At 24.5% G+C, this 15,396-nt stretch overlaps 1 protein-coding gene across 7 annotated transcripts in view; it reads right to left on the minus strand.

Moving 5' to 3' along the window:
* The window catches only part of LOC109595552 (nuclear hormone receptor FTZ-F1), a 126,484-nt gene that overhangs the window by 80,250 nt on the left and 30,838 nt on the right, over positions 1–15,396 (minus strand). For 3 of the 7 annotated variants that reach the window (XM_049963887.1, XM_049963886.1, XM_049963890.1), the window contains one exon: positions 7,779–7,811. The exons of 1 other annotated variant lie outside the window; for it this stretch is intronic. In XM_049963887.1, coding sequence (XP_049819844.1) covers positions 7,779–7,811 — 33 coding nt within the window. Of the gene's footprint in view, positions 1–7,778; positions 7,812–8,141; positions 8,337–11,857; positions 11,958–15,396 lie in introns of those variants that run through there. 3 more of the 7 variants (XM_049963891.1, XM_049963892.1, XM_049963889.1) reach the window with 3 other exon arrangements.

Here is a 15,396-nt window from a genome sequence, read left to right on the forward strand (position 1 = left end):
GCTAATACTCATATTTAGTTATATATTGTGTTTAGTAATCCATATAAAAATTAAATATTTATATATGAAATTAATACTGGAATAAATTAATTAATACTAAAAATGTAAAAACTCATTTAGTTTTTATGTTGGAAATAAATGAAATATTTTCGACACAGATACATTTTGTCAATACTGTAAGTTTGTGAAATGCCTCCTACAATATTAAAAGAATATTTGTTTTAAATTTATATGCATAAGTTCCTTGCACAACAGGTACTACTAACTTATTAAGTAGGTTTATACTCTCTATTCTATAAACTTTCCATTTAAGGGAATGATTGCACAATTTTAATTCGGCAGCGACTACAAAACAGTATTACAGAAAATACTGTAATTAACAATGTGTTGGTAAAAGTACACGTTCAGATGTAAAGATTGGCAAAAGTTTATGACTAACTCATTACTTATATGGATCACTTTTACTTTAAATATTAATAAATTTTATTGTTATTGTTGTTAATTATGCAACGCAAAAATATGTTAATTAATAAATAATTTTAAACATATCGTTACAAAATTATAATTGGTTTCAATATTAACTAACAATAAGAGAGTGGACATTTTTGAAATATAAATATTAAAAGTGTTTCAATTTCTTTTCTACTCAATTTCACTGACACACCAGTTACTCGATGTTAACGGAATTTTAATTGTTGTTTTGAGTTGCATAATTATTCATTTCTTACGTGGGATTGCATGTTATTTGCATGATAATATGATTTAAATAAATAGTTTAACAACGTTAATTCGATTATTTATATGATCTTTTTATAACTACTTTGACATTTCATTAATGAATTAATAAGGTCTTATACATTTCCAGGGGATTTTTTAAAAAATAAGATTTTGATTAAAACAGTTTTCCTAAAACTGACAGTTATAAATGCCAAAATATATAACAATAAATAAATTAGAAGTCTTACTATAAATGAGAAATATTTCCTTATCTTTACAATATTAATTTCTATTTATGTTAGAATTGTGTAATTGTAGAAATTTCTAGACACTACATTAAATTTGGGAAATTTGTTGTTAAAATTTGTTAATAAATAAAAATTAAAAAAAAAAATGGCACCATTTCAATTATCTCTATAAAATACAATCACTTGTTTTAAACTTTGATATAGAAAACAGTGTTTTTGAAAAATGTCTTTTGGTATAATCTAATTACTTACTGAATAACAACCAATAATTCTTCATTAAATTCAAGAAACAATTCCACATATGTAATTGTGCTAAAATAGGATTAAAAATGACTATCCATATATTTTGCAATATTTAACAAAATCTGTTAAAAAATTGATGAAATGTGACAATGCGATGTAGGAAATCAGCTGTTGATTGATTAAAGAAAAATCTTCTGTTGACGCCCACGTCGATTCCAAAAATGGAGAGCGGCATGTTAACAATTGCATAATCCTGCTAAACTGAAACTTTCGGATGTCGAATACCCCTAACGCCATCTCTTCGACGTCGGTCGACTTTCGAAAACGTACGCGTGTTTAATGAAGTTTCACGATTGGCTGCATTATGAACGATTGTGGACGTAATTAATGAAGTAATCGCGCACCGTGGTGTAAAATACAAATGAAAATTGTGCAATTGTTAGAATATTAAGTGATGTTCAAATTTGGTTTTGAAAGTAATAAATAGAAAGAGGAGGGAACAAAAATGAAATAAAATTTTAATTAAATTAAATGTGTCAGCTAATAAATAAATTATAATCCTTCCTTAATGTTTTCAAGTTCCAATCAGACTAATAAAATATCAGTTAACTCCAACAAAAGAATAATAAATAATAGGTCACGATGGAAATGAAAATAAATCAATATTTTCATAATTATATATAAAAACATAATATTACTAACTAAATTTCACTTACAACATTTGATGATTAAGATAATTAATTATATTAGAAAGTTAAATATTGTGTAAATTTGGTTTTGAAAATTAAAATTAAAATAATTTCAAATCAAAGAGAGGAAGTAATTATTAAATAAATATATTAAAGATACTTACTTACTTAAAATGGACAAAGAAAATAAGCCACATCAATATTTTTACAAAAACATTTTGAAAGTATAATTTTTTTAATTTTCTTTCAAATATTTATACCTTTTGATTATGAAGATATTTCGAACTTATAATTAATTAAAATAATCAAAAATTTTAATTCATCAATATTTTTGTGATAGAAATAAATCCACAAGATAATAAAGGAAAATATACTATATATATATATATATATATATATATATATATATATATATATATATATATATATATATATAATAAAACATTACAAACTAAAGAATTATAAATATGTCAATATATAAATAAAATGGGCAAAGAAAATAACATTTTGTCAAGAGTATTTAAAGGTATAAAATTATTAATTGCCTTTCTAATTTTTTGAGTTACACCTTTTGATTATGAAGATATTCCTAACTTATAATTAATTGAACTAAATTATTTTAGAAATTTTAATATTGTTTAAATTCTGATTAAAGGTGATCGAAATAAGTTCAGAGGCAAAGAGAGGAGCAATTATTAAATGAAATTATTAGTGGTAGGCTAATAAAACCTGCAGTAATATTTTAAACATAGTGAAAGTACTTTTCATTCCACAAATTTCAAGGTTCATAATAATCAAAAATTATAATAATAATTATTAAATGATATTATTAGAAGCAAACAACTAAAAACTGCATTATTTTAATTATATTAAAAGTACTTTTCATAACACAAAATTCAAGAATTTAATAACAAAATATTATAATTTGTCAATATTTCAAAACAAAATAATAAAACATTAGTAAGTAAAACTGAAGAATTATAAATAGGTCAGGATGTAAATAAAATCGACAATTAAAATAAGTCATAAACATTTTCTCCAAACATTTTGAGATACTTTTTGGTTATGAAGATATTCCCAAGTTAAAATTAATGAAATTACTAAATTATTTTAGAAATATCAATATTGTTTAAATTGATTTAAAAGTAAAAATTGAAATAATTCCAGAATCACAGAGAGGAACACTTATTAAATGAAATTATTAGTGATAGACAACTAAAAATAAGTAATATTATTAAGTCCTTCACAATATTTTTATGAGAGAAATAAATCCACAATACAATAAAAGCAAATATGAATTTCTCTCTTAACGTTCCAAAGTCCAAAAGGGAATAATAAAACATTAGTAAAGTCAAAGTCAGAATTATAAATAGGGCAAGATGTAAATAAAATCGACAAATAAAATAAGTCACATAAACATTTTCTCACTTACCTAATTTTTTGAGTTAAAAGTAATAATTGAAATAAGAGGCAAAGAAAGGATTAATTATTAAATGAAATTATTAGTGCTAGACAAGCAAAACCTTCAGTAATATTTTAATCATAGTAAAAGTACTTTTCATTACACAAATTTCAAGGTTTTTAATAATCAAAAATTATAAGTTGCATGTCTATAAAAAATAAATTCATACAAAATTTATAAATTTTTTTCGTAACTTTCCCAAATTGCAGAGACAAGAGAAGAGCAATTATTAAATGAAATAACTAAAAACTGCACTTACACAAAATTCAGGGATTTTAATGACAAAAAATTATAATTTGTCAATATTTTTACGAGAGAAATAAATCCACAAAGTCAAACCGAAGAATTATAAATAGGTCAGGATATAAATGAAATGGACAAAGAAAATGAGTCACAAAAATATTCATAGAAGGATGGAAAAGTAAAATTATTATTTATCTTTCAATTATAATACCTTATTGAATATGAACATATTCTTAAATTATAATTGATAAAATTTGGTTTTGAAAGTAATAATTGAAATTACTCCAAAGTACCAATTCATTTTATAAATTGTAGTTGTTTGTACTATATAAAAATTATTTTCTACTATACAAAATTCAATGTTTTTAATAATCAAATTATTATTATTATTATTTGTAAATGTTATCAAATCAACTTTATGAAATAATTAAAATAGATTAGTTAATAATAGGTTTTGGTGTTTTTAACACTATAATTTTTATAAAGTTGAATATCATTTTATCTAATGATATGTGGTTTTCATTTATTAAAAAAAAACTCCAGAAAACTACACCATACAATTTCTAAGAAATTCTTTGTGAAACCGGATATGGATCGCATTTCACAATAATGATTGGGGAATTTGACAAATTATGAATCAACAAATTTACCTAATTAAACTTTCACTCACACAACAGTTCTGCTGAAAATAAAATAATCATATTAAAAAGAGAAAAAAACTATTTCTCATTAAACAAAAAACTTTATTTGGCACTTAAATTTTAAAACTGGCTAAAATAGAATGCATTAAAGTTTCGGAACATCCTGAGGGTAATACATAAATATTGCGCCAGCAGTTCATAAAATCCAAAAATAGAAACGAAAAACGCAGGAAACGGTCTGCAAAACTATACGTTATAAATTCGAGGTAAAAAGTGCACGTTTATAATTAGAAAGACAAAATTTAAGCAACGATTTACATAAATTTAAACTACAGGTTTGCTAAATATTAATTTAATTATCGTGTACTTTAATGACGCCATTAACGGGAAAATAAATCATTTTAATTATCGTAAGTCTCTTCGGATTATACGTCAATGGCAATTTATTAGTATGTAATAACTATTATATTCGTTAAAAATAATAAAAGTGAGGGGTTTAATGTCAGTATTAATTATTATTTTTATATAGACACACCCATTTGCTATTGAACATGTAATGTATAGAAATGATTTATGGTGAATTTACACGTAATCAGCCTAAAAGTTTTGAGGTCACTTAAAATGTCTGGAGTATTATTTTATTCGTTCTAATCTTTTAATAACAGCACAGCGTGATTATGTCATTAAAACCCATTGAACATGCTCATTAGACTTCAGTTCAACTAGCTTAAACAAATTAGCAGCAAAGAACTATCTATTAAACTATGGCAAATTCATAACCAACCGCAGTTTGTTCATAAACTATCCGTTCTCATTTAAGAGATATGGCTCACAGAAGTTTGGTACAAGTTAAGTATGTCATCGAATAAAGGACGAAAACAATATCATTACTGCAATTAATTTCTTAATTACTGCTTGCGGCAACGCTACATTATATGATAATGATCTGATATGTGATTAATTCGATTTGTACGGCCGTTCGTTGTGCACATACCGTAGGAAAGTTGCGATGCAGTATCGAATTACGGTGGCATATTAATATTGTCATGAAATGTGCGGATAATGGTGAAACTAATAATAAATTTTAATTTAATTACCATTATGCAGGGAAGTGGATTGTAATTTAAATTTTGTCAATATTATATTCTATAATTTATGCACAATCACTAATTAGAGTTTATACAATATTGTTTCATTGTTATTTTAACATTTTTATCACTTTTTTTATTATTCCAGAAAAAATTTCTTCAATTTTTGAATATTATAATTTCTTTTAATTATTCATTTTTTGAATTAAAATATTTTACAAATGATTGATATTTTGATATTTGAAATATTTTTTTCTATATAAAAATATTTTATATTTTTTATTATTATAAATATTCAATAAATTACATTTTTTTAATATGTACCAGTATAACATTTATTTACAATATTTCTTACGTTATTTTTTTTTTTTTTTTTGAAAATACAGATTTTTAAATGATTTTCTTCAATGTACTTATATTATAATTTTGTTAATTATAAAATTTTTGAGTTTGAATTTTGATTTTGATTTTACAAATATTTTTTTCTATGTAAAGACAATTTTTATTTTCTATCATTGAAAATTATTACTATTTTTTATATTATTTGCCAATATTTAATTTATTTAAAATGTTCCTTTATTTAATTTTTTATATATTGAAAATATATATTAAAATATATTTCAGGTCTTTGTATATTAAACGATTTTCTTAATTTCTTGTAAATTATAATTTTATTAATTATAAAATTTTTTAATTAAAATATTTTAAAGAATATTTTGTCTTTGTTTTTTAATACTAGAAATGTTTTGGTTTATATAAAGATAATATTTATTTTTTGTATATTATGAATTCTCAATAAATTATTACTAAATTTTTATTAATAGTTTTTTTTAATATTTGTCAATATTTAATATTTACAATATTTCTTCCTTTAATTTTTTATATATACATATTTTCAGTAATTCTTTAAAAATATGTGTCAAAATATGCTTCATGTCTTTGCATTTTTAAATAATTTTCTTCAATTTGTGTGCATTATAATTTTATTAATTATAAAACAAACGCAGAACTAACATCTTAATAATTATTAATTTGTTTGAAAATTAGTAATAATGTTACAATGTTAAATAAGCATATTTTCTTGAAAGTTATTTATTAAATAAATTAATTAAAAAATATAATATTTTACAATTATAGAAATTTTCTTAGTTTTATTTACTTTTTTATTTGTTTAAATATATTTCCTTTATATTCTAGCTTAAAAATATTATTTATTATATTTATTAGTTTTGAATTTTTTGTATATGTTACACTATTTGAATATATTATATTTTTCCAATATTTTAACAACTCCATTTAAAAATAATTCCTTTTAAATTCTTCTTTGAAACAGTTAAAAATTGATATTTCAATATTTATTTTTTTAATGATTAATTAGCATATTTAGCAGCATATGATTCATCGAAGACACTCGAATCATTCAACGATCTTCCAACAATCGAACCTCTCGAACAACCTAAATTTAGAAAATCACGAAACACCACTCGAGAAACACTGAAGTGGTGTCGACGGCGTTCAGGAGCTTCGCCACATCTAGGATTGACGTCCGTTCGAACGGGGTTAGATGAAACGGGAGCAGGAGGCGCGGTCGTACGGCGTCTGAGGTCAGCACGCTATACCCACTGCACTAGACCCACTTTGACGACGCCGACGCCCGCCTGGGACGCCGGTGTACGACGCACCGTAATTCACTGCGATGGGTGCTTGTGCACAATCGTTTTGAACTCTGGGTGACTTTAAACAGTGATCAAAAATTTTATAGATTAAAATATAAACAGATTAAAGTCGACTGTTTTGGTTGATAGATGGAAGCACCTAATGTATACAGGAAGTAGACAACCAAGATGACTCATGTTACTTCATTCAATTTCGATATCTAATTATAAAAATAGAATCAAATCGTACGGTTTTAAGAAAAATGACAGTCGATTAAAAATCGTTGCCATGTTTACTGTTTATTACTGATGTTGTTTTCGTCGTTAAGCAACGTTTTCTCTAGATTTAGTTTAACTAAAATCAAACACAAAAACTTCTTTTAAAAAATGGATACTCCTCCAAAGAGAATAATGTTCGACAAAAGTATTCTACACCCAATGAAACATGAAATTAAGAGCGTGTATTGGCTAGTCAAATACTTCAAGTTTCCGCAACACGCACGTGAGGAAGATCAAGCAAGAAAGAGAAAATTAGAAGACTCAGATGGAGGAAATTTTAGGAAGATTAGCAGACTCCAATAGAAAAATAATCAGGCAAGGAAATGTGTATAAAACTCACTTTATAAATTATTTCTAAATAAATGTTATTACTTGCGTAACATTTGTAAATTAAATTCTGAAATTCCGTTGCTATTCAAACATTATAAAAATGATAATTAAACAACTTTACAAATACTTCATTCATATAATGAATTCAAAATTTTTTTTACTATAATAACTAATTAAACATACCTGAACACGTTTCATCTATAATTTGTTCTGCGCCTGTAAAATAAAATAATACATAAAAATCAGTGATTGTTTAAACCAGAAATATATAACAAGCATTATAAACATGAAAATGTTTGTTATAATAATAATAAAAATTATAAGTCATCAATACAATTTGAATTTTGAAAATGACTAAGAAGATGTGAAAAACAAACTTTAATGGAACACCATAATTTGCATTACAAATAAATGACTGTTTAATAAATACCTATGTAAATAATTGATAAAATTAGCCAGTATATAAACGGCGGTTATTTACGTGCAATATGTGTTATAATTACTTGGAATATCCACGTGATGCCCATTATTGAACGACCCATTTACCTATTTGTTTGCGGTCTCGCATCGCCTCAATTAGTCAACTCGATCAATGAAATTATTTTTATTCCAGTTACTCAATTCTGTTGTGACCACTTCTTGTCATTAATTCTAATGCATGAAAAAACTTGTTCTATAAAAAGGTATTTTTATGGAAAATCTATTTTCTAAATGGTTATATCTAAAACTAACAAATTAAAACGGTTTAACCGTGACTTTAAACTATTTTTGTTGGCAAGTAAATTTGTAATTGATAAGTGTAATGAACAATTAATTATATTTTTACATGCGTTCTACAAATTATTATTATTCACTGTCCGACAATGTCATTGAATTTATATGTGACATGCGAACATGTCGGAGTAAATCCGTCGAAAAACTAAAATACCCGCGAAATGGGTCAATGCAAACTCACTGACACATTACACTAGACCTACTTAACAGTCGTAATTATCGCTAAAAACTATTCCTAGCAGCTCAGAGTTTATGTAAATGTGTTATTATCGAGAGAACATGTAAATGTCAGTATGTATTTTTCCTTTTCAATTATATTCTATCGAGACTTTTTCGTAGATAAGTAAATGCTGAACATTTTCTTGGTATCGAAGCAAGGTGGAATTGCACACACAGCACAATTAAAAAATGGCGAATGCGACTGTACTCTTGTATTATTTATTGACGATGAAAATAGTGTATGTAAACTTCAAAATTGACATTCAACGTGAAGTTTGACTTGAGGTAACATATAACCTAGGTTGTTGGACCCCGTTAACACTATATTTAGGATTTAACAATAATCACTTTTTAACCAAACTTATTCTTTGAATGTTCTTAATTAATAAATAAACCATAGTTTAAGTAATCATATTTAATGTTTTATTAAATATCTTCTACCCGAATCAATAAGCAAAAGTAAACATTTTTTTAACATAATTGTATATTAAAAGAGTTCATTTTAAAATAACAAATCACATATTTTAAATAAAAATATTAGATGAAAAAAGAAATTTTTTCTTTTAACGTTTAATCAAAAATTAAATGAATAGTTCACAAAGAGAAAACATATACTAAATATTTGCATTAACATTAAATGGTACATTTTTATTAAAAAAAAAACTTTTATTCGGTAGAAAAAAATAATCAATCTTACAATCAACCTCAACCAATTTCCTGTCAACATTCTCCCAAAAAATTCACGTAACTAGAGAAAAATTGGACAATAACAAAAATAAATATTGGTATTTCAATAATCTATAGTTTGATACAAGAAATATTAAAATATAATATATTTATTTATTTATATATAATCATCAACCAAAATTATAACACTTAGTCTATCTGACTTGAAACTACTCGTAACAAACAAAATTAATTAAAAATTAAATATAACAATATAAATAACAAAAAAAAAAAAAATAAAATTATCAATTTACAAAAATTTATATTTATAATTTTATATTATATATACTATTTATTATTTATTTATTCTATAAAATTAAGCTTAAAAAAATAAAATTTTCTAATTAAATTTAAAAAATTAAAATTATTAGTATAAAATATGATTTTAAGAAATAAACTTACTCTCCTTAAAAATATCAATCTAAAATGCATTCTTTAATGTGAAAATTTGCCTATTTTAAGTATTATATCTTAAGTTTATTAAGATATACATGTTAAGTATATTTTACAAGGTAATAAAATGTTATACTATATATATACTAATTAAATTTAAAAAATTAAAATTATTAATATACAATATAATTTTAAGAAATAAACTTAAAAAATCAAAATTTAACATTTAAAATTAATTTAAATTTACAAAATTTTAATAAGTATGTTTGAAAAAGATTGATATATTTTACTTTTAAATTTAAAATTCCAATTTATCAATTAAATTTAAATTTATTAAAATTTATAATTAAGTTAATAAAATTCTAAAAACTTAAAAAGTAAAGTATTAAATTATTAAGAAAATAGAAAAGCAATTTAAATTCATTAATTTAAAAAAAATATTTTAAAAATAACTTAAAATTAACAAAATAAATTAAAGAAATAAATTAATAAAAATGTCTAATATAAAAAGAATATAAACTTCAGACTAAAACATGTTTACATATCACTGTATTATAAAATGAAACATTCTTTTTTGTAAATGTGAAAAATTTGATAATGCGCGATGCACTTTAAACAGCACATTTGTATGCAAAACGAAAGTAAAAGTTTGATGTAACACCTACTGAACTGGATTGAAAGTGTTTAGGTTCGTAATGTTAAACAGGTTATTGTATTCAAATCGAAGAGGCAGGTACTCGTGACAGATATTCCATCGGACGTGTTACTCGAATATAGTCATTTTATTTTGTTTTACAATACATATGTATTTGTGTCTGTACGCCATTTTATTTCTCTTTATTTCGACGTTTCATTATTAACGTTCTCGCCGAACGGTTCAGCAACGCCATAAAAATTTATGACTAATTAGTTTAATGGTAATTAAAGTCTCTTCAATTCAAGGACTGCTTTTTATTAATTATTATATTAAATTTACAACAGTGTTTATTATTATTATTATTTTTTATTATTTTCTGTTTAGTTCATTATATAAAAAAGGAAATGATGTAGTTGACATTTTGTTGAAATAATTTGTTGTTGGTATCCCAAATTACTTCATTTTGACTATTGTAGATATATTTCCTGAAAAAAAAATAGGACTGACTCTGAAACTAGACGTGTTCAAAAATTTAATTTTTGTAAAATGTGAATTACAAATTATATTTTGGTTAAAAGACCAATGTTTTGTCTTCACACATCAACCCTAAAGTAAATATGGGGCACCACGTACTGATCGCAACAGTTCAAGAAGCTTTAAGGAATAAACAAAGAGCTAAATTCAGAAAAAATGTATGTAACATTTTATAAATTGGATCCAATCAACTTGTGATTTCGAGAATACGTGGTAGCTCGAAGACCCTGAAATTTTGGAATACCCTGTATAATATAATAATTTGTCCAAAAAATCGTGAACCACGATATTACTTTTACAATATTAAACATCAGTAAAACCACGAAAGTTTTAATATCTGTATTTTTTATCAGTCAAACTTAACCAATGTGGTACATTTTAAGTTAAGCCATGTAATTTTTTTTTCTCCAAATACATTGATAAATTTAAACAATGATTGGGCACATTTCTTAAGATTATTTTCTATGCCTATCTCATATCTCAAGTTACATATATTTTTTTTTGAAACAATGGATCTGGATAAAACAAGTCAGTTTTAACCTAACACAACTTAACCTACTTGACTCGAACCAGATAATTCATTAAATTGATAAACAATAAAACACATTACATTCAACATGTAGGCACGTTCCAAAAATAAATCACAACACTGGAGGAGTGATTGCTTAAAATCCAGTTTCCATAATGGACTTTTTCAAAATGCAAGTAAACGACCAGTGGTGACGCCAGAAGTATTAATCTTCCAAAATCTTAAATAAAAACTTCGATAAAATCGTTGTTTTGGGCACCAACGGGTTATTTATAAATTAATCAGCTCCGATGACATAAAATTCACGTCGTGAATCGCTTGCAAAACAATCGATTATGGTAATCGCACCGCCAAATCGGCGGACGTGCGCCTATGGACGCGACAGACCCGTAACGCCAAAAGTAGGACAGTCCATTAGTAATGAAAATGAGAGTAAATGGCGTGGTTTACCTGATTTGGTGTGTCTCCGATCCGCCACAACACCCCCACCCGTTTCATCCTACTGACCTACTGCCCTTGGCCACTTTTCCTTTCGGCTCAGTCATGTTTTGACGATGGTGGCTTTATCGAACATCACTCTATGACTTACCCGGTGTATTACCTATCATCTATTACATAATCGATGAGCGGTGCGACTGGCAACATCCGTACATTTTGTATGTGAAATGAGCTATTCAAATTAATTCAATGATATTTGAATTTGGGATTCGTGCATTTTTATTAAAATTGAATCTGGTTTAATGTCACTGGATGGCTACAAGGATGTGGATTCGATTTCAATCGTTTATTTTAAAAATTATTATGCATTATCCAACCATTAATATAAGATGGAAAAATTTAAATGCCATTTATTTATGTATTTCTATTAAAAAAATTTACTACACCCCACGTAAAAATACTTTTTAAATCGTCTTAAACTTTTTTAATTAAGAAATTATCTATTTTAAAGCTTTTAACAATAAATGATATAAAAAATGTAAATGAAAGTAGTTTATATATTTTTTGTTATTATCTGAATTATTATTTAATTATTATTACCTCTTATAGGGAATATTTTACTTAGTTAATATTTCAATATTAATTTTTTGCTATTTTAATAAACCTTAAATAAAAATAAAAAAAGAAGGTTAATATATATATATATATATATATATATATATATATATATATATATATATATATTATGAATTTTATAGGGGATACTTTTTAATTTAACATTTCGAAATTATTTTTTGTCTATTTCAATAAACCTTCTATACTTATTCTCTAATAAAGGACATATTATAAATATATTGCAAGGTATTAAAACAATGTAAATGAAACAGATATTTTTATAATAGAATTTTGACTTTTAAGTCTTATCCTTATTCTTTAATGACAAGCGAAAAAATATAATTAAAACTAATGTTACAAAATCATTGGTGATTATTTTTTAAATATCACATATACAACTATTATTAAATTTAATAGACATTATTGTATGTATTTTATTTTATTCTCTTTTAGAAAGTATGAAGATATACTTTTTATAATAAAAATTTGCTTATTATAATTTATTAACCTTTATTAATAGGTGTTTTAAGAATGTTTTAGAAGGTATAAAAAAGTATACAAAACTGATATTTAAAATATCGATAACCAAGACTATTAGTACTATTTTTGTTTTATTTTATTCTTACACACACCAAGGTTAATAACGTGTGTTCAGTGTAAAAGGTATTCTTCTGTTTATGTATTATCTGGTTTATTCTCTTTTAAAAATATGAACCTAAAATGCATTTTTGAATATGAAAATTTGACTATTTTAAACTTCAAATTTTTATTCTAACTAATATTATAAAATCATTGATAATTAAAATAGAAGAAAATTTACTGTCATTTTTATATATTTTTTTTCATTATCACACATACATCTAAGTTATCTATTATTAAATTTACTGGGCAGTATTTTATGTATTACCTGGTTTATTCACCTCAAAAATATCAATCTAAAATGAATGCGAAAATTTGACTATTTTAAGCCTTATATTTTTAGTTTTTAAAGATATATATGTTAAGTACGTTTTACAAGGTAATAAAATGTTAACGAAACAAATATTATAAAATTATGGATAATTAATATAGAGGGTAGTCTTCTGTTTATGTATTATCTGGTATATATTTTTTTAAAAATATGAACCTAAAATGCATTTTTGAATATGGAAATTTGACTATTTTAAGCTTCAAGTCTTTATTGTTCTTTAAGAATATTTTACGTAGCAAAACAAAGTTTAATGAAACTAATATTATAAGATCATTGATAACTAAAATAGAAAAAAAAATTAGTCATTTTTATATTTTTTTCATTGTCACACATACATCTAAGTTATCTATTATTAAATTTACTGGGCAGTATTTTATGTATTACCTGGTTTATTCACCTTAAAAATATCAATCTAAAATGCATTTTTTAATGCGAAAATTTGACTATTTTAAGCCTTATATCTTTAGTTTTTAAAAATACATATGTTGAGTACATTTTACAAGGTAATAAAATGTTAACGAAACAAATATTATAAAAATATGGATAATTAATATAGAAGAAAAATATAAAATAAACGTATTTTACGTTATTTATTTAATATTTTATAAATTAACAAAAATATTAAAGAAACTAATATTATAAAATCAGTAATGAATTAATATTGAGCAAAATTTACAATCAATTATTTTATTATTTTTTACATTTTACACATACATCGTACGCACAGTATATATTATTCTCTTTTATATAGTGTGCAAATTTTAAGGCTTATTCTTTAATAAATGATGTATTAACAATATTTTAGAAAGAGTAAAAAGAATACAAAAGATTTTTGAAATATTAATTAATAATATGGAAGAAAAAGTACATTTTTTTATTTTTTGAATATCTTTCAATACCTAAATTACACAATTATTCTATATATGTATTATTTGGATCATTCTCTTTTAAAGAAAATGGCATATTTTTATAATGGAAATTTGACTATTTTAATCCTATATTTTTTCTTTAATGACAAGCGAATGAAGAATATTTTACAGAGTGAAAAAAAAAACATAATCGAAACTAACGAATTTTTTTTGGAAGGTTCAAGAACGCAGTTGATTAAATAACACATTTGTAATACGAATCGAAAGAAAACAAAATTGCAGAAAATAAATCGCCATTAAGCACCTTATCGTCAGAAAACAAATAAAATCCATTATCAGTGATATAAATAAACAACACATTACATATGTATGTATGGGGGATTATTGTTATTATGTTGGCACACTGACCCAGTGGCAATGGCACTACTTTATTTAAAACGAATTACAATCGTGTCAAGGATTTAAAAATGAATAAATTAAGTCCAGTTTAGAGTTAAGGCCATTTGTCTATAATGCGTTGCCCGATTGCATATTATTATTTGCGTGTCGTTTCGCATTGTTGCCGTAACTCACGCGTTAGCATTAATTAATTTGGTGGGCTGCGGACGAGCGTTGGTCAATTGTGACGGTGCGACGTTGCTTAATCGCTATCGACACATGGTCGCGCAACAATTTTCCGATTTAGTCTATTGCGTCCAATCAATTTGATACATTTTTTAGAGGTCCCGAAAATCGTGCACTCCTAAGTTAAAAAGTAAATCCTAAACAAAATAAACGTGGAATGTGCCTACTTACAGAAATGGCACATTTTTGAAAAATATATATTTGTTAAACAATTTATATGCAGGGTGACCCAGAATATGTGGGCAATCTCCCGGATTCAGAGAGAACACATCAATATAATAGGAGATACGGGCCCGTAATGGACGCCCCCGTCGGAGGATATCAACAGTTTACTTTACTGAAATATATCCTTGTAATTTTTGTTCATTCAGTCAACCAGACACACTGATATTGTATGACTCAATTAATTCATTTTTTATTTACCCATAGAACAAGAAAGGATTTCGTTTACTGATTTTTCCAATTTATTTATT

The sequence above is a fragment of the Aethina tumida genome, chromosome 2 (genome assembly GCF_024364675.1).
Source record: "Aethina tumida isolate Nest 87 chromosome 2, icAetTumi1.1, whole genome shotgun sequence".
NCBI classification, from domain to species: domain Eukaryota; kingdom Metazoa; phylum Arthropoda; class Insecta; order Coleoptera; family Nitidulidae; genus Aethina; species Aethina tumida.